This window comes from Giraffa tippelskirchi, chromosome 11 (genome assembly GCF_054371585.1).
Source record: "Giraffa tippelskirchi isolate mGirTip1 chromosome 11, T2T-mGirTip1v1.2.pri, whole genome shotgun sequence".
In the NCBI taxonomy this organism is placed as follows: domain Eukaryota; kingdom Metazoa; phylum Chordata; class Mammalia; order Artiodactyla; family Giraffidae; genus Giraffa; species Giraffa tippelskirchi.
In genome coordinates, this window is record NC_137285.1 from 114231468 (window position 1) to 114258216 (window position 26749).

Consider the following 26749-nt stretch of genomic DNA (forward strand, 5'->3'; position numbering starts at 1 on the left):
TTACTTTACTAGCATGTGAGATGAGGGCAATTGTGTGGTAGTTTGAGCATTCTTTGGCATTGCCTTTCTTTGGGATTGGAACGAAAACTGACCTTTTCCAGTCCTGTGGCCACTGCTGAGTTTTCCAAATTTGCTGGCATATTGAGTGCAGCACTTTCATAGCATCATCTTTCAGGATTTGAAATAGCTCAACTGGAATTCCATCACCTCCACTAGCTTTGTTCGTAGTGAGACTCCTTTAAAGTGACTGTCAGGCAGAGTATCGTTTCCACTCTCAACTTGCACCATTCTCCTGGTTTTGTAAGGCCCGGCAGCCACTGGGACCCTCAGCCAACTCTCACTAGGATTCCTGGTCTCTGCACAAACCCTCCCTCCCAAAACTCCTTCCCACTCTCCTTCCACTGATTAAATTTTCAAGAATCAGCTTAAACGACACATCTTCGTGGAGCCTTCCAGGAAGTTAAGCAAAAAGAGTTCCTCCTTTACCTATGTTTTCACATTTCCACTATAGCCCCTACCCTACAGTGCCGTCATTTATCTGCTGCGTGTCTGCCATCCCACACCAGACCCTAAAGTCTGCCTCTCACTCCTGTCTGCTCCCTCAGCTTTCTAGGGGCAAAGTAGAGATCAGTGAGTAATTGCTGAATGACTCACTGGTGACGTGTATATTCAATGCTAAAGCAAATGATTAAACTATTTCTATAAGAACCCAAATTCCAGAGAGAGCCTGGAAAGCTTCTGTGTGAATCCCTTGAGGTCTCCCCTCCACCAGTTTTCAGTAAATTCCTTGAGAAAGATTAGTCAACAAACTGTCAGATGCCTATGCATCTGAGGCAGATACTGCCTATACAATCAGAGCTGGCCCAGTGGCAGTTACAGGACCCCATGTACAGCAATTCCTCTAGGTGTATGGAATGAAATCACTCTTCATCTAACAAATTAAAGAAAATAAACTATTGAGAATCTGCTATATACATTAAACTGCTGCATAAACAAGTGTTACTGGATAGGATCCTTGCTCCCTGGGGAAGGCTTACAAAGAAGTTTAGGTCATGGGGCTGGGAAAACAGAAAGGAAGCAATAAAAGACTGCAGTCAATGCAGCAAGTGCTAACAAGCTCCAGATACCGTTCTCATGAAATCAAACCAAAATGAGTTGGATGTGCAAGGTTACTACCATTCCCCCTCATCCCTCTTCATGAAATATCAGAACCTGCTAGCCAGAGATGATTTTTCAAAAAAAACCAGACCCTGGTGAAGACAATAGGAGAGTCACAGTTACCAAAGATAATCTATTACAGATTAGTCTCAGAAGTACCTCTGAATATAGCGGTGTTTCTTGTTAATCTCCCTTCCACCACATCATTCCATCATTTCCTATTGGTCATGTAATTTCAGAGTTTAACACCATTGTGAGATGAGATAGAAGTAGAGTGAAATGAAAATCTTGAACTGAAAGGCCCTTTTCTTACTGATAACAGTTTAAAACATGTGGGAAGCATATTATTCCATTTTGCTAACATCCTTTTCCATGAATAGCAACAGAGACATTTGATCGCAAATGATAGACTTGAGTCTACAATTCTAACCTAAATCACGCACAATCCAATTAGAAACAGGCTGAAACTCCAGAGGGGGTCTATTTGGCCAGTTTACATGTGCACCCGATTTCTTATCCCTAAATAAAGCCCAGTTGTTTTATTTATGGTGCCTGTCATTTTGTCCAACAAATGTGATTTTGTTCCTACCAAGATAAAAGCATCTTCTAAAGGCTGCCTTCTTTCCAGATAACTCCTTTCCATTTCTGTTTTATAATATCTTCTCACATCTACTCTGGCTAGTAAAACTAGTCTTGCTTTTTCTTCCTCCAAAAAAGTAGGTTAAGAAAGTTGAATGACTATGAATATACTGTTAATTGTTTACAATGGATGATCATAATTCCAATAATTTTAAAAAGCAAAACATAAATAACCATACGGTAACTTGGAGCATATCCTGATTTCTAACATGCCACTAATTCATTTGAGAGAAAAAAAGAAGCATTGTAATTAAATATATATTAAGAATTTGTTTCTTTTAATAACAGGATACAAATCCATACAATCTCATTTTCTTCTTTATTATTCCAAATAAAGTTTGACAGTAAGCCTTCATTATCCTAATGATTCTTCTGAATAGTTTTTGACTGTAAGGTTTATAAGTAACATGTTAGTAATGTGTGGCTTTCTTTAACCAGTGTCGCCAAGCTTGACACTTTTGAGCACTGTTAAAACAGAGTAGAATTTTGAGGCCCCTCCAAAAATATTACTTTCACTGCATTTTTTATTCCCTTAAGCAAACTATTCTACTTAGGAAGGCTGAGCATTGAAAAATTGATGCTTTTGAACTGAGGTGTTGGAGAAGAATCTTGAGGGTCCCTTGGACTGCAAGGAGATTAAACCAGTCAATCTTAAAGGAAATCAATCCTGAATATTCATTGGGAGGACTGATGCTAAAGCTGAAGCTCCAATAGTTTGGCCACCTGATGTGAAAAGCTGACTCATTGGAAAAGACCCTGATGCTGGGAAAGACTGGAGGCAAGGGGAGAAGGACATGACAGAGGATGAGATGGTTGAATGGCATCACTGACTCAATGGACATAAGTTTGAGCAAACTCTGAGAGACAGTAAAGGACAGGGAGGCCTGGAGCGCTGCAGTCACAAGAGTTGGACACAACTGAGCGACTGAACAACAACAGCAACAAAACTACTACATGGGGCTGGAAACAAACTTCTTTTGAAAGTGAGCTGAGAGTTATACTTGGGTTTCTGTCTTTTAGGATGCATGACTGAATCACACCCACCTCTTCCAGCTTTCGGGACTCTTTGATCAGTTCCAAAGCAGCTGACAATTTTATCTTAAATTAGCTGCATTGTCTGCCATATCACTGGCAACCCATCTGCATGGATCTCAATTCTGAACCAAAGCACAGCTCTGTCCATTTGTGGGTGGACATCTTCCTTTCTTAGAGCCCACAAAGCATCTGATCGTTATTTTAAAAGGAAAATAAGAAGTATGGTTTTCTGCCAGTGCAAAATGTTGGCCTCACTAACCACAAATCTGGTTCCATACTCCTCCTCAATCATAGTAACAATTTCAATGCTGCATCAAACTATATTTTTTCTGAGACACTTTAATCGGGGTTTCAAATTTAAGCTACTAGTTTTTAGCTTAGTGTTAGTTGCTCAGTCGTGTCCAACTCTTTTCGATCCCATGGACTGTAGCCTGCCAGACTCATCTGTCCACGGGATTTCCCAGGCAAGAATATTGGAGTGGGTTGCCATTTCCTTCTCCAGGGGATCTTAGTATAGCAGTTTACACTATTAGTGCAAGTAACTCAACTCAGGTGACAAGGAGGTGGTGAGATGCTGTCTCACAGATTATTAATGACAACATATTCTCTTTACTGGGTGTATCATAATTTAACCTTCTTATTAGACTTCAATAATAAGGCTTTTAATGTGTCTGTGTGTAGGTATATGTGAGTTTGTGTGTAAGAAACCAAGTTGCTCTGTGAAAGTAGTCAAGCAGTTAGTGAATATACCAGGCATAAGCACACACTTGGTATTATTTAATCCCTGGGAGGTCCATGTGATAATTCCCACTTCACACATAAAGAAACTGAGTCATGGATAGGCAGAGTGACTTCTGCATCATGACACAGCTAATCAATGCCGGATCTGCTGGACTCTGGAATCTCTGTGCTTTCCACTGCGTCTGTGCATGGAAGCCAAGGGCCCCTGAAGTGAAGCAGCATCATTTCTTTGTGAAGATCTGTCATTATGGGGCACTCAGATCCGTTTACCTGGGCACCAACAGTAGTCTACTGTTTCCAGGAGGTTCAGGTTGGACCCTACTGAGGCTCTGTCATTCATGTGTGTTTCAGCGTCTGAGTCCTGGGGAGGCCAGTCAGTTTTCTGCTCTGAAGCCAGTGGAATGACCACTACATGGCAAAGAGTTGGGCCACAGCTTGGGCATTAAGTGCAGATACTTCAGGTGGACTCAGTGTTTCACCCACAGCAAACTCCTGAGCTGCTCCAGCCTGACTGAGCCCAGGTTGGACATGGAGTGATTAAACATGAATCAACTGAGTCATCCTGCTGGTGATAACCTAGAAACTGCAGGTACTTTGAGAAAGAGGAAATAGGGAGGAGACGAAAGGAGATGTGTGGGTGGGACCTCTGTTGAGATGTACTGGATTTACACGGAAATGAAAATCTGTGAAGCAAATTGCTAATATGAAAGACATTTTAAAGGGAAGGTTAAGCCTACTTAAGAAACACCCACTGGAAACACTGACTAACATTCAAGGAAAGAGAATCAAAGTGTAATTCACACTTTCTAAGTCTTTAGAGGAAGCCAATGAGATTTCAAACTGCAGCAAAGTGTAAACCTAATTCAAAGTGCCTTTTCTCACTTATTCTAACATAGTTAGGACTGAGTTTCTTCATAAAGGTTAAGTACTGCTAACAATTATACTGAAGGAGTGATGTCTTTCATCATACTCATAGGAGAGCTCAAATGTAATTCTAATTCTGCAAATCTTAATTTAATAAACTGATATCTAATCTCGTAGTAATTGTTTCTAAATCTGCACATCTCATACCAGCCACTACACTCTAAACATTTGCAAACTTAGACCTCGTTATTTGGGAATTAGTGACTGAAGGGCCCCATCACTGAAAGCATTTATTAAAATCATCCTCTGTGTAAAATGGAAAATTTTACAAGCAAAAACAAAAACCTTCTAATATCAATAGTTTCCATTCCACTATATAGTCAAACAACAAGCAAGTTATAAGAAGTCTTATTAACATTAAAAATCAACACTTTAATTTGAAAGCACTGAAAATGGTTTGTTTTTATCTTATCCTGTATTATCTGATTAATTTTAATTCATTTGGGTAGAACAGCCTCTTTTTATATCATTCACCATAGTGGCTCTCAAACTTTTTCATCTTGGGGACCCCTTTTCTACTCTTAAGATTTATTGAGGGTCTCAAAGAACTTTTGTTTTTGTAGGTTATAGCTATCAATATTTTCTATATCAGAAACGTAAGCTGAGAAAGCTTCAAAATATTTAGTAGCTGCTTTAAAAATAATATTAAGGTTATTTTATATTAACACACATCTTTTTTAAATTGGACATATCTATATTTTAAAAAACAAAAATTAGTGAGAAAGGTAGCACTGATTTGCATTTTGCAATACTTAATGTGTGGCTTAATGGAAAATACCTAGATTCTTATGCCTGCTTCTAAATTCAATTTGTCATGATTTGTACTTCAACTTTTGGTTGAAATACATGAAGAAAATCCAGCCTCACATAAACACGTGGCTGGGAAAGGTAAGAATATTTTAATAGGCTCTTCAGATAACTGGCCATTTTTCTTTGACACTAAACCAAAACTTGACAAGCAGTGGTTTCTAAAGGTTAGCTGCAGTGTGGAGTCTGCAACCCTCAATGAACTTTTCATACTGTTACATTAAAACCCACTGGTTTATCTTGCATGGTATAAAAAAAAAAAAATCACATTTTTTAATATGACTATGGATCCCATCAGAAAAGTTGTGAATGGTGGGAAGCCGTCAAGTTCACCAGAGTGGATACAAATTTTCCAAAATTCTTATTTTTATTTGAAAGTTCAAATTTTATCTTTGACAACAAATATCAGTTGTTTTCCTTGATGGAGCAGGCAGGTTCGTTGCATTCATTTTCAGTGTGTACTCTCGGTCTAAGATGTAATAAACTTTCACAAACGACACTCTTGGTTTGACTAATTCTTTTTTTTAATTTAAACTGTGCATGCAACCCAGTCTGATTGATCCAAGGCTTCAGCAGTTTTATCCTATAACACTGGAACCATCAGTATGCATATCAGCAGAATTTTCAAAAAGAAAATAACATCTCAGCGTCATAATAAAAGTAGTTTTGATCTTGTCGGCCCATTGAAAGGCTACTGAGGAACCCCCTAAGGGTCTGCAGGCCACACTTTGAAAACTGTAGTGTTACCATATAAGTGGCCCCCAACCACCATTCAAGTCATTGGGTGGCAGTCACTAATTTAGGAAAAGGAAGTGACTGTTACTGCTTTTTCAGGGTGTCCACATGTATTACCAATCCTGAGAACATTAATTTAAGTAGAAGGCTACTTCCACAATCCAAATTCAATACGGAAGCATGACAAATGAAATCCAGTTACCACGGAAGGCTTAAAAAAACAAAACAAATTAAATTGAATATGTAAATTTTCTCCCAAGGAATTTCAAACATGAATTTCTCCTTAGTCTGTTTGTTCTGCCATTTGTGGATTTTTTTTTTTTTGGTGCCAGGCACTTGCTTAGCTTTGGAGATATGAAGAATGACAGACAGACCCTGTGAGCAGGGTCCTGGGGGCACGAAGAAGCCAGAAAACAGAGCAGAGGCACTTTTCAAACGGATCTGACTTCAAGCTCCAGGTCCCCACCGGTCCTTTGTAGTCTCTGCGTCTCTATGTTCTCAGTTGGATACGAGGCAAATCCCACCTAACCCTGGGAGGACTGGAGGAAACGCACGCAATGCATGAGCCCAGTGCACAGCGCACAGCAGGCATTCAGTCGGTGTGGCCACACAACGAGTAAGGAGCCTGGAGTCCAGAAAGGCGCGGGGCATGCATCCCGGTTAATTGTGACACAGTCTGGGAACGGAGGCACTATGCAATGCGATGGGACTGAAAGAAACATTAGTAGAGTGTTTATCTAGGGAAGGTGTGATAATACAGAAGCCACCATCTCAAAGGGAGGGAAAGGAGGAAAACTGTACAAAGTCCATCCAGACACACGAAGGCCGGCTGCAGAGTGGACAGGAAGGAAAACACCTGGAACCGGCTCCTTCAGGGCCTTTACGGCCATGCTGAGAAGCGCAAACATTTGAAGCCCTTTTCTTTTTATTCTCATCAAGACTGAGGAGTTATAAACACTCAAGGCCAGCGAGTTCTCTGGTATAAGCCCCCAGGACACACCCCTGACCCCACAGCAGTCCTCTGGCCCAAGCCTGACCAGTGGAGAAGGGACAGCAGAGATGTCCTCGGAGGCTAGGGGACAGTCCCAGCAGCGGGAGGAACATGCCCTTGGTGTCTGAAAGCACAAATGAGGCACGCAATAGGCAGAGCAATTTCCTATTCTCTCTGACCCTAAAAGTCTTGCAGCATGTCTTTATCTTCGCCCAAGCCCCTTCTCTGCCTCGGCTCCCATGGAATTTATAGGTCGCTTTGCTTACTGGGCTTCTCTGGTGGCTCAGAGGATAAAGAGTCTGCCTGTAATGCGGGAAACCTAGGTTTGATCCCCGGGTCGGGAAGATTCCCCTGGAGAAGGAAATGGCAACCACTCCAGTATTGTTGCCTGGGAAATCTCGTGGACGGAGGAGCCTGGCAGACCACCATTCACGGGGTGGCAAAGAGTTGGACACAACTGAGCGACTTCACTTTGTTTACAGGAGAACCAACAGAGAGTCTAGTGCCCCACGTCTGCCACTGTGACTCCAGCCATCTGCGAGGTTTCTTGTCATTGCACAACTGAGTTCTCAAGCCCAAGGGGCCACCTGTCTCTCTCGGCAGGGATGGCAATGTCGCCTGGGTCCTCGTGGCTGTGCCACGTGGGCTGCGTGAGGACGCCCACAGCGCTAGTGTGTGATCCTCTGGCGATTGTGCAGATCAGACAATGGGAACCCATAACCACTGCAACTCTGCCCTCGGGTGTAGGACGAGACCATTCAGACAAAAACGACTGAAATAACAGCAAGGTCTTACTCACCCAGAATTTTACGAGGAAGAAGGCATTTTGAGGGCCCTTTCCAAACAGTTCCTTTAAGCCACCTTTCTTTTCAGGAAATTTGTCATAAATCTGACGAATGTCCACTGATTCGAGCAATGGGTCACTGTAAGAATGGTTGGCGTGCCCAATGTGCACGAAGAGGTGTTTGTTGTACTGCAAGAAACCAACAGAAACATTCCCATTACAAACCCTTTGGTCAACCTGGGACACAACCATCTCGAGCTGCATAAAGAGTGGTGGTCTCGAAATCCTGGAGTTCCACCTTCAAGAGCCTCAGGTCCGTGCCTTTGAAAAGATGATGATATTTAGAAAAGTCATTACAGCTCAGGGTTAAAACAATCATTGTCTATTATTGACAAGGGCATATACTCTTCCCAAATGCCTAAAAAAGTCTTTTTGTAGTTACAGTAGGAAATGACTTGTGACCCAGTTACCAAACCTAGAAACAATTCCATTACCCAGTTTCACCTGATCAACTGAAAATGACAGTGACTGTTTTTGGAGCACATTATTTACAGTGAAAGCCCAATAAGAAGTATGGGTGGTTCAGCTGATGCCATCACCCAGAATGCACTTGTCGCTCCAGTTCCCTTAGCAACAGCAAGAATGCAGTACTCTGAGCAACAGTACCCACTTACTTCTTCCAGCAGGAATAAGAGAGCTGAGTGTCTTTCTCATGTGTCCCTTTAGTGACCAATCTAGCACTTCTGCATAAGGGCTGGTCAGTATGTGAATGTCAGTGCAAAGCTATAGTCATGGGTATAGATCATGGAGAGGACTCACGGTGCAAGGCTATACGGGGTCAATAAAAAAAGAATACCAGTTGCTCATCCACAAAAAGTGAATGAAACAACTCAAAACCCTCTCAGGTCATTTAACTAATAAATGAACATCTTTTCTTCTCCTTGCTTTGGTATAAGACAGGGTAACTGCTGCTGCTGCTGCTAAGTCGCTTCAGTCGTGTCCGACTCTGTGTGACCCCACAGACGGCAGCCCACCAGGCTCCACTGTCCCTGGGATTCTCCAGGCAAGAATACTGGAGTGGGTTGCCATTTCCTTCTCTGGTGCATGAAAGGGAAAAGTGAAAGTGAAGTCGCTCAGTCGTGTCCAACTCTTAGCGACCCTATGGACTGTAGCCTACCAGGCTCCTCCATCCATGGGATTTTCCAGGCAAGAGTATTGGAGTGGGGTGCCATTGCCTTCTCCTAAGACAGGGTAAACTGGACCACAAAGGAGTGTGGCAAACAACTGGCTTTCAACCAGGCTACAGCAGAATCACCAAGGAACATTTAAAATCATCAAAGCCAGGGTCCCACCCAGGCTAAACTGGCATCTCTGAGAATGAGGCCAGGCATCAGTTATTCTTAATACTCCCTTGATGAATTCCAACACACAGCCAAGTTGGAGAACTACTGGCCTAGACCCTATACTCCAGACCCCTCATGCCTGCCTCTTCTACTGAATAGGCAGTAAGACCAGCCTAATCTGACACCAAGACATCTGGCATGCAGTGGTTCCTGGGAGCTCAGAACCTAATGGGGTTCATAAGAGAAATCCATGTTACCATTCTCCCAATAGGCCCACTTGACTTTGCATTCCAGGATGTCTGGCTCTAGGTGAGTGATCACACCACTGTGGTTATCTGGGTCATGAAGATCTCTTTTGCATGGTTCTTCTGGATATTCTTGCCACCTCTTTTTAACATCTTCTGCTTCTGTTAGGTCCATACCATTTCTGTCTTTTATTGTGCCTATCTTTCCCTTGGTATCTCTGATTTTCTTGAAGAGATGTTTAGTCTTTCCCATTCTATTGTTTTCCTCTATTTCTTTGCACTGATCACTGAGGAAGGCTTTCTTATTCCCATAGGGAATATTCTTATATTCTCATAGGGAATGAGAAGTCCCAAGTAAAAGAAGGCTGCTCCAAGCTTCTTTTGTACGAAAAAGTGTACACACTGTACAAGCAGCCTGTGTGCTGGCTAAGAGACAGGTTTGGGTTCAGTCTGCTCCAGCCCAAAACGCTGTGTTATCACCAATCAGCCATGACATTGGGTAAGTCTTCCCAGCCTCTGCATGGGGACAGTGATGGTGTCGACCTCTCAAGGGTGCTGCAGGGATTCCCAATGAGGTATTGCATATTAAGGCTTACTGAGCACCTCCATTCAACAAAGAGTAGACACTCAGTAAATGTTAGCTACTATTATTTCTCATAAAACCTCTCTGCTTTGAGGTTCACAGTGAATATAACAGGTTAAAAGCACGATGGTAGAGAAACACTGCTCAACTTTCTAGAGCCTAAAGTTTTCCAAACTTGTTTGGTCACAAAACTTGGATAACTTGTATCCAGGGGTCAGAGATCAGGAAAGTGAAAGGAGGGTAAAATTTACCATTCTTTGGTGGGCCCACTCCAGTATTCTTGCCTGGAAAATTTCATGGCAGGCTATAGTCCATGAGGTCACAAAGAGTAGGCCATGCTTGAGCAACTGAGTATATTGCTCAGTATATCAAGGAAGTATATCTGAAAATCAACATGCTGAGTGCAAAAGGACTCTAGAACCAGACAAGGACCTGAAATCTCAGTTTTCTCCTGTGTACAATGGGGATCTATGACCGTCATATTGAACAGGTTGGAAGATTAAAGGAAATGATGCGCAGAGGGGGTTCTAGCATAGGGCCTGGCATACAAGAAGCGTTCAGTAAATCGTAGCTGCTAAGACTACTGTTGTGGCGGTTTATTATGCGAGATTAACTAGATCCTGGGGTAGAAGCAAAAGAACTTTCCTGCCTTAGCTATCCCTCCTGCCTAGCAAACAAAAAAATAAACACAAATAAGCCAAGAGCTGGGAGCAAGTTGTGTAGCTGCATGACTGTTCAGATCCTTGATTATGGCCCACTCATTACTAGCGGCTGGAGTGAGGGCCTCTTACCTATGCCTGCAGGAAGAAAGGGAGCCGTGTCTGTTCAGTGTTTGTACAATGTGCTTTCGATATATGTGACCTCGGATAATCCTTGCCTCACAACGGTACTGTAGGTGGGTTTTATTAAAGTCATTTTCACAGATGAGAAAATAGAAGCTCAGAGATGAACAGATTTGCCTGAGGTCACACATCCAGGAATAGTCCTGAATTTAAGAAGAAAACTTGGATCCATCCATGCCACAGCCCATGCATTTGCTGCACACATCAACTGCACTGTCTCCAGGAGAATATATAAATGCCTAGATCCTTCTAACTCAGATCTACTTTTTATGAAAGTTGATTTGAGAAAAAAAGAAAAAAAACTGAATAGCGTTTTCCAAATTCTGAGAAGTGAAATTACAATTTGGGACACACATAATGACTCACAGATGCATCAGATAGAGCCTTCAAAGGTTTCTATTCTGAGGAAGTTACCTCTGTGTCCAAGTCGCTGAAATGAACTGAGAACGGGCAGGCTGTCTTTGCCAAAGGAAATCGGGCACTGCCTCTCCAAGGCTGGTGACTTGAAACCAAACCCTGACTGTTGGCATTTGAGTGGCTTTACTCCTGCCAAGAAGTGACTTTGTTTCTAAGAATACAAAGGACTAAAGAAGGCGTCCTGGAGGCCGCAGCAGTGGAACAAACAGACATCCCTCTCTCCTTAATTCAACCTGGCCAGGTGAGGAATCCCTCTGCCCCCACACCTAGAAGGATGAAAAGAAGACATCTATCTGATATGTTTGGGTTCAAATTTAAACAAAATTAAAACCCTGAAAACTATCTGGTGAGGCCTTACCTCCCATCCTGCCAGATCTCCTTCTAAGGGAAAAAGGTTAGGGTAGAACCTCACTTCTCTCCCTTCTTCCCAAATAAATCCCGTTTTCTTTCCAGCAGTGATGGTTTTCCCAAAACTAACGATGGAACACAAAACCAAAAAAGAGCAGTTCTATTCTATGTGGCAGAAAACAAATATTTATACAAACAACAACAATAACAACAACCAACAATCCCAAGTGTGTGGGGGAATGTACAAGCAGAAACAGGGCGAGTGTCAATGAGTTACATCTATCAAAGTCTAAGACTAAATTTCCTTGACATCCAAAGTAGAGGTTAACACTGGCTTGTTCAATTACAAGGAAGTCTCTCATGTGCTCAGCAGACATGCTGATTATCAACATATCAATACAGCAACAGAAAAGGTACTCACTCTGCATATTTCTTTCTGGATTTCACACCTAAAAGGTGTGTGACCTTTCACACACCTAAAGACAATTATGTACCAGGCACACAGGGAATCCATGAACTAACAGTACAAACAGCGTGTCTCCTCAAAGAACCTGTATGGAGCCACTTTTTTGCCTCTGCAGTCAGAACCATTGGCCATCCATTAAACATATGTTCTCAAAGATTTCTATAGCAAAGATTGGGATAAGGACAGTCAACATTCCCTTTTCTGTACATCAAATGACTTTTGTCAGCACTTACCTGATCTTTTTATATGGATGTCTGCATTCTCCAGCACTGAACATATAGTGTTATTCATTAACAAGGAGAACATATGTGGAATTTACCTTGGAAATGTGAACAAAGGTTCATAAGCTTAAGATGAAAACCAAGTTATCCATCACATGTGAGAACAGAACACACTCTCAGATTTGTCAGGTTTCAGAAAATTGTCCTTCCTCACAACTATCCTCAGATAGCAACAGGAGAATATGTTCTTATGAAATGAGGGAGTAAAACAAAAAAGAGGGAGATGAAGCGGCAGCACAGAAGTGGTAACCTGCTGGACCACAGCTGGGCTTCTGACCTGGACAACAGCCAGTCCAGGGTGGACAAGGGCCTGGAAGCTGGACGGCTCCTAAAGGGGCTAGAGAGGGAGTCCCTGACTTAGCCGACCATCTGGAGAAGAGTTTGAGAATTCTGGGGGATGAATCTGTGTAGGTATATACAAACCGAACAAACAAAGGCAATGACAAACCTTAGGAAAAACAAGTTTTAGAATCAAGAAAATGACCTTCATAATAAAAATACTAAGTGCTAAACCTAAAATTGTGAAATAACCATATTGGAGGGGTGGGGATGGATGTTAGAGGGGTCATGTGCTAAATTCAGAGGGTTAAGCCCTGGTCTTCCACAGTAAGAAGTCAACAGATAAGGACTCAAATCGTGGACTGAGATAGGTAGTGTAAGTAGGTTGCTTAGAAATATGGAGCGAATATACAAAGCAAGGGCTGAAAGGTTGCAGGCAGCTGTCCTAAGGAAGACTGGGAGGAGGCGGGGAGTGGGAGATGGAGCAGGGTGGGCAGGGTACAGCTGCTTTTCCTTACAGGCCATGCCTGGGGTTTGATTGGGCTTACACATGAAGCACATCTATTACTTTATTAAATTAAATAAGCAGCCAATCCAAAGCTATCTCGAACCATCATGGAGTTTCGTGAGGAAAGAACTATAAAGGGAAACAAAAACACCCAGCGCCGTGCTCCAGGATGTTTATTCTAGTTGGCCGCAAGCTCCCTGGACCCAAAACGAGGGTGAGATCAGAGCCTTCCTCCAGCTCAAGACACAGGATGACAGAGCAGCAGCTTGGACCCTTGTCTGCCTGCAGGGTTCACCGGAAAGACTGACATTGCACGGGGGACAAACCCCACTAGACAGAGACGACCCCAGCTCAGCCACACCGCCACAAATCTAATGCACAGATTCCTATTTCAGCTTGGGGAAACGTTCATTTTCTTTTTTGATTGCTATAATCCCTCCAGTTATTCTTCACAGCAGTTGTAAACAGTGACAAAGGTAAATGTAATCCTAAAATCTCCACAGAATGACTTGCAAAGGGTTATTTAGCCACCCTGGGGGATTAACAAAGGCTGTTCCCCCTCCTCTAAGGTGGTTCTAAGAGGTCACTTTCCTTCCTGGTCTCTGCCTCTCCTTCTCTCTGCTGCTGAGGGAAGTTGCCGGGGGCAGGGGGGTGGAGGGCCAAACACCAGACTCAAGCACCAGAGTCAGACAGGGCCTGGGTCTGAATCCTGGCGCCCGCCCTGCTTCCTAGCTGAGTCATCTGGGAGGGGCGCTTCCAGCCCTCTCCACATCCATAATCCAGGGATAATAATAGTATCTACCTCGAAGGAGTGTCACAAGGCTTAAAGGAGATCACACATGGAAAATCCACAACGCTGTACCAAGCATGTAATTCGTCATTATTATTATTGTTGCTATTATTATTTCCCCCAATAGTCATGATGCTTCTGTACTCAGGGTGAGATTATCTGAAATTATGGCTGTTCCTCTGACTGTATTAGGTCCTGTACTGTAGGGTGGCTGGGGTGCAGGTGACATGCATGCAAGGCCTTGAGGGATCTGGCCCCTGAATTTCTCCCAGTGAAAAATGCAAAGTCTGTCCTGGCAAGTGGGGCTGGGGCAGCCTGTGAGGTTGCCCATTACTGCGGATGAGACAAACCAGAACAAACAACTCCCAGAATGGCCACCAGGGTTTAATTTCCTTTTCTCTCTCTCTCTCTTTTTTTTTCCCCAAAGAGCTGCTAATACATTCTAATCCAGAGCCCGCTGATGAGGTAGTTCACTTTTTTCTGCAAAAGGAAAGGTAAAGCCCTAAGAATCTGCTGGCCCTTGGCATTTGAGAGGCTCCCATGGACACGCCCCAGCACTGCACTACACAGTTTGACCTGAAGATGGCAGTGTTCCCCTAAACTTGTTCCAAAAATTCCAAGTATTTGAAGAATGCTGTAAAACCTTAAAAAATGACTTGCAGTCAAATAATACCAGGAGAAAAATTATAATCCACTTTGGAATTTAAAGAAACCAAGACAAATAACTCATGTCAAGGGATGCTAATGTACCAGTTGAAACAGGACAAGGACAAATCACCTACATTTGCTTCCTGTTATGTTCCTACCTGGACAGTCTGCTCAGACACTCCCCAGAGCAGCCTGGGCAAACCGCGATGACCCCCGGGCCCTACAGAGGCAGGGAGTGGCTGCAAGACCAAGCCAAGGGAAGCGACCTGCATCTATGGCGCCCGTTGGGGTAGGAGGGCTGGGGGGCTTGCTCACGGTCCAGAAGGCTCTCTCCTCAGCTACTGCTCAGAGGCACCAGCCCTGGTCCAGCTACTTGGCCCTGAGGTGCTGGTCGCTCTCCTCCCTGTGCTCTTCCCAGAAAGAAACATCACTGGAAACAAGAGACAAGGAACAAATAAGTCCTTCCTTCCTGGATCTCACCCCAGGATCACCAGCTCACCCGCACCTCCCCACTCCAGCACCATCTCCACAGAGCGGCTGCTGATTTCTTAGAAGGGAGTCTTCCACACACAAGTGCAGCTGTGAAAGCCCACTGGCTGAGTGCAGGGACTGTGACCAGGAAGGCCGCGGGTGGGGTGCTGACCTGCCAAGGAAAGCAAAGGGAGCCTGGCTGGGCCTCTGGGAAACGCCTATAAAACCCAGCTCTCCAGATGCTTTCAATTGCCTCATCCCCAAATGGTAATGAATAAAGAGGTGAGTGTCCAGAGAAGCTCAGACATGGACAGCAAACCACCCATCTTTTCTACGAGAGGGTGCGACTGGCATGGGCAAGCTGACGGGAGAGCGCGCAGTCATGCAGGCTGGGGTGGGAAAGGCCACACTCACCACAGTGACCTGTCACTTCCAGCACCACAGAACCCTCCATCTCCTATGTCCTAGTGGAAGGCAATGCTTGGTAAAACATAGGAGAAAAAGCGGGGAAAAGCATAAACAGGGCACAGCCAACCATCAGACCCGCTGCAGTCTTCCTCTGTAGACTGGGAAGGGCAGATGTGCTCTCAGACCATTTATTAAAAGCACGTGGTGCATACATTAAGAACATGGGTTGGAATCCAGGCTCTGCTATTTCTGAGCTGTGTGTGGCCTGAGGCAAGTTGCTTAACCTATCTGGGCCAGCCTCATCTGCACACAGGGATGACACCTGGCCTGCTTATCTCATGGGTCAATGGGAAGGTCAAATGAAACAGTAAACATGACAGTTCTGTCTGAGCCTTAGGGAGCAACACAGATGCTAGTAGGCAGGTTAATCATTAATGAGATCCATACACAAACCATGAACTAGGGGAGAGAAAGAGCCTCCTTTCTGAAGGACCAGAAACCAAATCTGCCCATGAACACATGACCCTGCTCTGAGGGGCAGCGACTGCCTTAGCAAGCATTGCAGGGCTTGGAAGCTCCTCCAGAGAAAACCTGCCATCTTCCACTCAACCCAGCATATAGGAAAGGATCCTTCCGGCCCAAAACCTAGAATCTAATAAACTCTGCTTCTGATCTCACCTCTCTGGTCAAATCCCCACACAAGCCACCCAACTCTTCTTTCTGCCACTGGCCTCACCAATGTCCTATCTTCTGAGTTGCCCTGGTCACATTTTCCAAACCAAAGTCAGCATCTGTGAGATCTGACAAAGAAATTGAGTTGATCTGTGACTTTAGGCCTTTGAAAGAAGCAAGAAAAATATGAAATCATCTTTGGGCCCACATTTAACCAGCTGCCCATATGGAAAAGAATCATGTTGTCGGCAGAATGTATTTGTAGAACTTGAGGGCAAGGCTCCTCCAGAGGAGAGAACTTGGGCCCCCTTGTGCTGTGAAGACTGCTTACTCACTCCCCATGTCCAGGAAGTCCCAGGCTTTTCTGCTGTTCCATTCATTTAGCATTAAAGATTAGGGAACAGGTCACTCCAGACCGCAAAACTCCTCGCCTTCCGGTTGAGGACCTGCCATCGTCCACCATTCAGGGATTCTCTCCTCCTGTGGAGCTAAGTCAAGTGTCCTTACTTTCTTTCTCCAAAGAAAGATCCTGATCACCTTCTTTCACTGGCTGTGCCAGGGTGAAGGGCCCTGCTGCATCCAGCCTGGGCTTGAGGAGCTCGAGACTTTGAAGAGCATCTGTTTTTGCATTTGAGTAATTTTTAATTTCTTCAAAAATACAGTGACATGGTTAAGAATACAAAGTGGAACCAAACTTTGGTTCAGCCTCCTCCTGGTGGTGGAACTTGATAGTGTACCTTAATGTTCCCGAGCTTCCGTTTTGTTACTGAGAGACTGGACGTAAGAAGAGTACCTGGGTCAAATGCTCGGCACGCGATGCTCAAGACATAGGTCAGCAAGAGCTGGAAGTCACCCTGACGGCTGTTACTCAGGGAGGTTTTCCCTAAGTGAGCTGAGGTGTGCGCTCTCTGCTCAGGTCTGTTCCTGTGACCACATGACAGAACTTTGCTTCTTCCCCAAGGCAGTGCTTCTTCAAAATCTAAAGAGAGCAATCTCCTACCCCACCCTCTCCATTCCAAAGCCCTTCTCTGGCTGTGTAACTCCTATCTAACTGAACTCCTCGCACACTCTCTTCTGAGATCACGATTGACATTAAACACACTACTTTTGCCTGCAAGATGTAGCTGAGCTGCCGGGCAGCTGGAGGAACCTGCTCTGCCCCAGAGGGTGGCTAGAGGGAGCCCACAAGGTTTTCCCTAGTGGCTCAGACGGTAAAGAATCCTCCAGCAACGCAGGAGACCCAGGTTCAATCCCTAGGTTGGGAAGATCCCCTGGAGAAGGAAATGGCAACCTAGTCCAGTATTCTTGCTTGGAGAATTCCATGGACAGAGGAGCCTGGTGGGCTACAGTCCGTGGGCTCACAAAGAGTCGGACATGACTGAGTGACTAAAACTTCAAACTTTCAAAACTAGGCTTTAGCAGGAAAACCAGTCCTCATGCACACTCGGGATTCGGCTTACAGCCCACGAAGGCCAGGTTTTCATCTCTCTGAAGCAGCAGCTGTCAAAGTCGGTCTCCAGGAACTGGGCCCTGATGACAGGTGAGGAGGCCCTTTTAAAAGAGTCCACCCTAGGTGGAAGATGTTGCACTTAACTCTGAAAGTCCTTTGATATGCAACACTGAAATCCTGTAGAAAGTGTGTTGCACTTAACTCTGAAAGTCCTTTGATACGCAACACTGAAATCCTGTAGAAAGTGTGCATTATAACCACTTCCAAAATAGTCTTTGTTTTTTAGATCTTCCTTTCTTCACCCTCTGCTGTTTTTCTCTTAGGTTCTAGTGGAGCTAAAGGTAACAGAGGGACTGACTTGCTGGTTCTCCACCAATATAAACAACCACTGACTCAGGGGCAATGTCTGGTTTACAGATGATGCAGAGCCAGCAGGGGGCGCTCATCCCCTGGATTAGTCTTCCCTTGGCTTCTTGTAGAATCTGGCTGGCTACAGGTACTCATCAGATGCAAATGAACTCAACAAGTTTTGGTTACTGGAATCAACACATCTAGCTCTGAATCCCATTTCCAATGCCAGCTGTTGGTTGAACACTGGGCAGTCTATGTCACAGGGCTGGGTAAGACAATGCATCGTGCAGGCCATCACCAGTATGACTACTGATAGGGGTGGGAGAGCTGTGAAGAATCTTCAGTGTTGGCAGTGGTGATACATGTGGTAAACTGAAGAGTGAATTTCCAGAATAGCTGGGACTAAGAGAGACAGCTAATTGAAATGGAAGAGAATTCACAAGACTTTTTAAAGCATTCTGACAAGTCTTCTAAGCACCAGCTTCTCAAACTATATAATATATGCTTTATTTTGCAAACATAAGGTGCTGTTACAATGAACATGTAAAGGCCCTTGAGGTCCAAGGTCACACTGAAAAAATGTGTAGTATGGGAATGGTTTCGTTGGTTCTCAAACTTTCAGAGCTGTCTAAAATAAATTCAGCTGGTACCTTTATTTAAACAAATACAAATATGCTATCCTTAAAATTTAACATCAAACATTAAGCAAGTTAATTTGATAAGGAAGCCAACAAAGTGATCAATAGTTATGGGTCCTAAACAAATTTGACTTTGGATCCTGCAGATCTCTGTCTGCACACAGACATGTACACACATCTCCCCTTATGTCTCTGTAATAGCTCAGGCTCACTGGAATCAAAGGGCTATGGGTAGTGCTGGCAAAGACCAAACAAATGAAATAATGAGTGTGGTACAGTGTGATTTTTTTCCATCCATATCACAGCCCTAAGAGGTAGGGAATTCTAGTTCTTTCTACAGAAGAGGCTTGGAGCGGTCACTATCAATGGCTGTGGCCAGGTCTGAACCTTCTCTGTCCATATGGTCCCCCAGGAGGACACAAGGCAGGAATGCACACCTGAGGAGCAACAAAGCCAGGAGGAGGAGAACCTAGTTTGCTGGTCCAGGGTGACACCCTTTGTCCCAGCTATTCTGGAAATGCACTCTCTAGTTAACCACATTTATCATCATTGTCACCACTGAAGTCATGTGTTGGAGTTTTAAAGAGTTAAGCCTTTCATTCATCAGTAAAAGGTCTACTCTAGTTGAACCAGCCAGACTCTTAATTCTGAATGTACATGAAACACACATATCTGGACACTACTCCAAGGGCTTGGTGGGTCCTGCCTTTCTAAACTATTCACTAGCTTTCACCTCCTGCTTTATCTGCACCAGAGTCTTCGCCTCTGGAATGCTCTTCTTCCTTACTCTTCCCGGCCCATATGGATCCTCTACCTCTTTGCATAAGGGCTGCTTCCTCCACAAAGCCTGCCCAGTTTCCTGTCCACTCACAGCACCCCTAGCCATCACACTTCCCAGTGACCCTATGGGGGATGACTGCCTCACCCACTAGACGTCAGCCTCCACCAGAGCAGAGTTGCTGGTGGGCTGGGCAGCACCAGAAGGCCCCTTCTTGGTACAGCACCCTGAACACATGGGTGCTCATAACTGTTTATAGGATGGACAAAAGGAACCTCTCAACAATGCACAGGGTGGAGCCCAATTACCACTAACAACGAGAAAAGGGGAAATGGGTATTCTGGTCCCGTAGGTCCATAACTGAGGAGGACAGTTACCATGAGGGTGCTTCATAAGCTTCTTTTCTTTTTTAACTTTTAAACATTTTTATTTTATATTGGAGTATAGTTGATTTACAGTATTGTGTTAATTTCAGGTATACAACAAAGTGATTCAGTTACACACATACTTGTATCTATTCTTTTTTCAGTCTTTTCCCATATAGGTTATTATAGAATATTGAGTAGAGTTCCTTTTGCTATAGAGTAGATCCTTGTTATTTATCTATTATATATATAGTAGCTTGTATCTGCTAATTCCAACTTCCTAGTTTATCCCCCACCCCTGCATTGACCTTTCCCCTTTGGTAACCACAAGTTTGTTTTCAGTCTGAGTCTGTTTCTGTTTTGTAAATAAGTTCATTCGTATCATTTTTTCTTCCACATATAAGTGATATCATTTCAAATGAAAAAAATTTTTTGTGATAAAACATTATATTGAGTCTTTTAACAAGGATAACAACTAACATCTTGGGACTTTTGCTTCCCAGTGTCTTGGAGTTCTATTTCTAAAAAAGAAATGTTTACAAGTAAACAGGTTCGCTCACCCAAGAGTACAGACTGAACACACAATTCAAGACCTTCACCACTGGTGGTGGTTTACAGAAGTGAAAGAGTATACTGAAACAGAAGATCTGGGCTCCAGGTCCTCCTGCCCACTGGCTAAATATTCTACATCTTTTAATGTGTCTCAGCCTCAGTTTCTTCACCTGTAAAATGGGTAAAACAAAATCTACTCCACTAGCACTTGGAGGAAAAAATGACATAACCAATGACAAGGTACTCTGTGAGCAGAGAGGTGTCATACAAACGTGAGTTACTCAGAGTAGAAGCGTGAACTGAGCCAAAGCCCAGCCTTCAGCCAAAGAAACGTCTACACTTCCCTGAAAGAGGAGGAAGCAAAGAGTCGCAAAGGTCATCTTCTTGGGTGTTTATTTCAATGCTCCCACAGACAAGGATTTAGGCTCTCACCATCACCCTTCTGGTAAAGCCATTCAGACACTTGTGAAGAGTGACCCAGGAGGCTGGTCTTCTCTCCCCTATTCTCAATACTCTCCTTTTCCTTTGCCTGCCTCGAAGGGCCCAATGACTACCTCTGTTTCTTCATTGTATCCTAATTTTGGAGCAGACTCTATTTTTCTACCAGCATTCACAGTTCATAGGCAGAAGTGTCAGGGGGCCACATGTGGATTCCTGAGTGTCCACTCGGGTGATGGCTGGTGGAAACCCCTCTATTCGTGGCGTCTTCCTGTCCTACCCTCAGAGGCTTTCCACTGAGCCAAAGCACAAACGCTTCAGGGAGAGGTCACCTCCTGTTGTTCACATCCAAGTTATTTACAACAGATGATGAACTCATTCGTGATGCTTTCTCCTGGTAACAGAATGACAGCAAGGAAGCAGACACACAGAAAGTGTGGCCCCTGTGTACTTTTGGTAGCCGCCAAGATCAGCCGGGTGGGGTGAGGTAGAGAATATGGAAAGGAGTTGGTAAAGATCCCGAAGACAAACTCATGATTCCTTCCATTTTTGCCTTGGGCTCACCCACGCACAGATGCAATGCTCGTACTCACAGCCAAGGAGTGGGAGTGAAGAAAGGGTCTTGGGCTTGTCGGGTGGAAAGAAGGGAGGCTCACATATGTAGGGGAAATGGTGGGCCCAGCTGCGGACAGTAGGAGGACGGGCACTAGATGGGGTGGGGAGAAGGGAAGGAAGAAAAATGACAAATAGGGTCCAGATGCTAACTTAATGGATATTTATGGTATTAAGATGCATCGTATTCTATGTCAAACTGCTAAAGTACTACCCTGTTACTTCTCCTTCAGAAGCTAAGAATTTGCAGTCTTGAGAAAACACAGCTTTGAAAAGAAGTATGAATAATGGCTAAATAGGCTTGAGTTTAGGCTTGAGTTTTAAAGACATAAATTTGAATCTCTAATCCATCAGATACTGTGTGACTATACAGAAATTACTTAACCTCTCTGTTTTCTCATGTATTAGACAGCACCTACCCTTATGGGGTTGTTTAAGAGTAAAATGTGATGATATCTAGTAATCACCTTGCACAATACCAGCCACAGGTCAGGGCTCAAAAAATGTTGTTGTTGTTCAGTCACTCAGTCATATCCGACTCTTTGTGACCCTGTGGACTGTAGCATGCCAGGCTTCTCTGTCCTTCACTATCTCCCTGGGTTTGCTCAAACTCATGTCTATTGAATTGGTGATGCCATCCAACCGTCTCATCCTCTGTCGTCCCCTCCTCCTCCTATCCTCATTCTTTCCCAGTGTCAGGGTCTTTAAATGCAAGAGCCTGTTAAGGTCTTGTTCTTCTGCTTTAATAATTTCTGGAGTTTGCAGTCCAGAGCATCTATAACCATTTAGCTCTAAAGTTTTACATATTTGTCAATAGAAATACCTTTTTACTTCATTGGAGGGCTGCTCGGCCCTCCTTACCCAGGTCTGCTTTCACTCAGGGTAACTGATCCGTCAGGCCCAAAGGCAGGAAAAAAGGAGCAAAGCCCAGGGTCAAGGCACCCAACTGTGAGCACACTCACCGAGTCTGGGTCTCGCTGCTGTTCAAGGAAAGCTGAGAATTCGACCAGGCGAAGTTTGGTTGTGCCAATGGAGCGGCCCTGCCAGGCCGGGACCGAGGGAGCTGGGGCTGACGCAGGTTCAAACCCTGAAATACCGATCAATCGTTACCTTAAACCCAGCTCCTTGCCTCCCATCATCTGGTCTCAGGCCACCCCTAGGGCAGGGGCCTACAAAATGGACCACCCAGGAGAAAAGCTAACAGGTCCGTCCACCCAAGTCCAGGGGTGGAGCTAAGCCAGCAGTGGTGGGTTCTGGCAGAGGAGCCCAGAGGCATGGCCAACTGGAGAAGCACAATGCAGGTGGTTCTTCCCAAAGCTGGTGCCAGCCCAGGTTAAGGGCTGGGGGTAAGGACACCTAATCGGGGGCAAAGGGGCCTCGCTGGGGACCACGGCAAGGAAGATGAAGGGTGGAAGTGGATGCTGGCTCCTGTGAGAGAGGAAAGCGCTCTTGCGAGACAAGGATGTGGGCACTCCCTGTGCTCTTCCATCTCCTTTCCTAAGTAAGACTGCAGTCACCAGCACTGTGGAATGTTCTCCTGGGATGCTCCATGGTGCTGGAGCAGAGGGCAACGTGTGATTGCATTGCAGTCTGGGAGCTTAAAATGAAGAGAGAGAGAGAGTGTGCGTGTGTGTGTGTGTGTGTTGGGAGGCAGGCAGGTAGGCTGGCTGGATGCATGTTTTCTAGCTGGGCTTCCATGTAAGCACTCCTTTAAAGAAAGGGTACGCGGAATTGAAATACACTTCTCTAAGAAACAGTAAATAAAACTGTCTGCCCGCAAGACTGAGATTGCCCAATGTGGCCTGTTTATGAGGAGGAAGGAACCAGAGCAACTTCTCCTTTCAAGGATGACCCAGGGCCCTGAGTGAAAGTGATCAGGCTTCCTATTTTTTTTTTTTAAAGCCCATCAGAAAAGCTCTCTAGAGATGACTGAGGCACAGCAGGACCTGGGAGGGTCCAGTGACCCCCCTGAGCGTTGGGCTAACCCTGCCTTAAGGAGGGTGGTGGCCAGAAAGGGGTGTCCATGGCCCTGCAAGGGAGGGAGGGTGTGTGGCTGGAGAACAAAGTAAGAGGGTTCCCCCAGAAACTCACCTGGAATGGGGGCTGTGACTGCTGGCTGGATGGGGTAGGCCTGCTGCACGAAGGGCTTGACGCTGGAGACAGAGGACAGAGAGAGTCAGAAACCATGATTGTAGCAGCAGCTACTTCCTAGGTCTGGCCTTGGCTTCCCAGGGCTAGGGACCCACCTGGGGTCCTCCGCACTGTAAGCTTCCCTATCTGCAGGTGGTAGCACAGCCCAGGCAGAGCTCTACCAAGATGGAGACCCAGCTGTGCTGTGCAAATGAGAGGGGCCGGCTGGGTGCTGAGGACCAAACCACCAAGCTTCACGTCAGCTCCATGGTACGGGTTGGGCAGATGTCAGCCTGTCTTGCACGCACTGTGGCATCTACCTCTGAACCTTGCTTCTGGTCCCTGCAGAGACCGAGGTCAGCAGTCATCATGGGCAGGCAAGGTTTGGGACATGTTTCAGGCTCTCTTTCTCTAGACCAAACAGCTACATTTTCTTTGAGAATATATAAGAGGAGGTTCCTTTCTGCTTTTATCCCCAATCTGTCCTTGCCTTCCAGCTTACTGAGCTCACCTCCCATGCTCTCAAAGCATCAGTTGTATTTTCTATTAGCTTCTACCGCTACAGGGAAAGCCAGAAGAAAATGAACTATAGGATCACCTTCACTGTCCTCTCTCAGGAGGACCCCAGGCTCTGCCCCTTCAAAGCCATGAAAGGACGGAGACCCTCCTCCTGTTGCCAGCTGCAGGACCACTAATACTGAAGGTGGGAGTGAGGTCTTTACATGTCTCCCAAATCTGAGCATCTCTTTCCTGCTACTGGCCTCAGGAGTTAACAGTGGGGGGTGATATCGGTGATCTCAGGTTAAATCTCCCTTCCCCTGCCAAGATCCCAGGCAGTCTGGTGCCAGGAAACCTCAACCCGGGGTGGGCTATGACCAGTCCCTGGTTGTCAGTGCCAGCCCCTCCTCAGACTTACTCTTGTGAAGATCCAGGCTGTCCTGTTTGTATCATTCCTGGCCAGAACTGGAAGGCAAAATGCAAAGAGCTTCAGGGTTAGGAGTTCACCTCAAAGCACTGTTCAGGATGTCTATGCACTCCAATCCCTGCTAAACACAGGGGGTGCAGATCATCTGCCAGCTGCAAAGTGACATAGCCTAAATGCAGATACCGCAGGTTGCTGTCCCGCAGAAGATGGTAATCTCCCTGAGGGCAGGCACCAGCTCTTCAAGAGTTCACTTGATACCCAATAGGAATCTGGGTACATTACAGAGGGTTCATAAATATTTCGTCTGACTGCTTCATCTATGTGCCCGCCCACCCTTCCTCTCCTCCCTCCATTCTGCAACGCTTCCTACATGACATTCTGCCTCCACAGCTCACAGCCTGGGGAGAGGACACAACTCAGAACCAGGAGCTCCGAGTAGCAGTGCAGACACCTCCTTTGCTGTGGGCTTTGCTAGGCCCTAGTGCCTGCCAACAGCCTCCTGGAGAGGCAGTAGATGTAAAGCGATATAGACAGCCTTGGGTTTGAGTCCCAACATGGCTCTCCATGTGATTGTGATCAAGTTACCCAAACTCTTGTTTTGTTACTAATTAACTTCAGTTTGCTCATCTGTAAAATGGCAGTAACAGTAAGAGGCATTTAAGATTACTGTGAGGATTAAATGAGACCACAACATTAAGCTTCTCAGCCTTTGGCAGGTGCAAAATGAAAATAGTAATATAGAATACTTTTGTCTCTTTAGAGGCTAGTTGCCATAAAGTGACCCCAAGGATACAGGAATAGAGACTAAGGGCCAGGAATAAAATGATAGAAATGGAGAGGCAGATCACAACCTAGAATGGTGCTGTAAAGTGATACTTAATTCCATGTCTTCAGGGACTAAGATCCCCCCTATCCTCTCCCTCTCTCTCCCCCTCTCCCTAGCCCCCTGCTTTTTTCACCATTTTGCACCCAGCATCAGGGCACCACAAGGTGGTCCTTCCCTTCTCTTACACCTGACACAATTAAGAGGAAGTGCCAGGTAGATGGTTTCATGCTTGGCCATGTCGGCTCCATGTGCTCAGGGACCGTCACTACCGGATCCAGTTCATGACTTACCCCCGGCGCCCCTGGGAAGGTGGGGCGTGGGATCCCAGGCAGCCCCAGCTTGTTGTGAATGGCAGTGGCCGAGACGATCTGGGCTGATGACATGGCGGCCATGTGCTGCAGGGCCTTATCCTTCGCGGTCTGATCCTTGAAGGTGACAGTGACACACAGACTTAATACACAACGCACGGCTACCAGGCGGCTTAAACAGGCACGGCCACGAGCACGGGGACTGAAATACAGAGCCACAGAAGAGGCTGGAGAAGCAAACATGCATGGACAAATAAACACAGCCAGGAGGCTAAAACGGCCTCAACCTACTGCAACTCTGACCGTTTACTGAGAACACCCAGTAGCAAGATTAAAAAAAAAAAAAAAAACTTTATTTTTTAATGCATTTTCCAACAGAATGGGAAGCCTCTGAGGAGAGTGGACAATGTATTTATTTTTCCAGCTTCCAAAAGGAGATGTCTCCAATTACTTAACAGACTCAAAGAAACAAGGGAAAAAAAAAGGCCCTGCTTTGAAGCACACAGATGGGAGGAGGGCGAGAGAAGAGGCACGGTCGTGGATCTGGAGTGGGACCATCCACAGTGCTGGGAGGCCCGTCTGTGTGCGGCTGGGGAGCCCTGGCAGACACCTGGTGAGGGGCTCAGAAGCAGCGGGGCGGCGGGGCCGGGATGGGGCCAAGCAGCATGCTGGCGGGGGGCATGCTTTCTCAGGTATCCCCACCGGGGTCGAAGGCTAGGCGGGTTCTTTCTGTAGCCAAGGACGCAGGGGGTTCTACAAGGGACGTGGTTTCTCCTTTTCCTAAAAGGGTCTTTTCTAGGAAAGCCAAGGCTGGTAACACACAGCTCGCCAAAAAGTCTGCCAAGCACAGCTCAAGTACAGAATACTCAATTTGGTGAAAATACTTACCATGCTTGTTACCTGGATACAACAATAAACAATTTGTTAAAAGGATTGCGTACAAAGGCAGGGTTATTTTTCTTCTTAGTTAAAAAATATACATGTACACAAACACACAGTACAATAAAATGTGTAGGAGTGTAGGTTTATCCCCTCCCCCCGACATTTTAGGAGAAATGCATGACCCGGGTAACTATCTAGAAGGACAGTTACCAACAACCCCAACTCCCAGCTCCTCTGAGTTGATTCTGAGGCTTCCCCAGGACAGATGGAAAAATGGTCAGGCCCCTGGTGTGTGACACACCCTGACAGTGGGGGCAGGGCTTCACACTCAGTGAACCTGTTGAGGCTCCTGGATGCTTGCAGGAGGTCTATACACCCT

At 45.4% G+C, this 26749-nt stretch overlaps 1 protein-coding gene across 12 annotated transcripts in view; it reads right to left on the reverse strand.

The window, feature by feature from the left end:
* TEAD1 (TEA domain transcription factor 1) overlaps window positions 1-26749 on the reverse strand; it is a 267595-nt gene that overhangs the window by 36487 nt on the left and 204359 nt on the right. For 9 of the 12 annotated variants that reach the window (XM_081543108.1, XM_081543102.1, XM_081543109.1 and 6 more), the window contains 5 exons: window positions 25471-25605; window positions 24346-24392; window positions 23391-23452; window positions 22262-22386; window positions 7830-8003 (listed from right to left, as the gene is read on the reverse strand). In XM_081543108.1, the coding sequence (XP_081399234.1) occupies window positions 7830-8003; window positions 22262-22386; window positions 23391-23452; window positions 24346-24392; window positions 25471-25605 (543 nt within the window). Of the gene's footprint in view, window positions 1-7829; window positions 8004-22261; window positions 22387-23390; window positions 23453-24345; window positions 24393-25470; window positions 25606-26376; window positions 26389-26749 lie in introns of all 12 variants that reach the window. The other 3 variants (XM_081543105.1, XM_081543101.1, XM_081543106.1) reach the window with 1 other exon arrangement.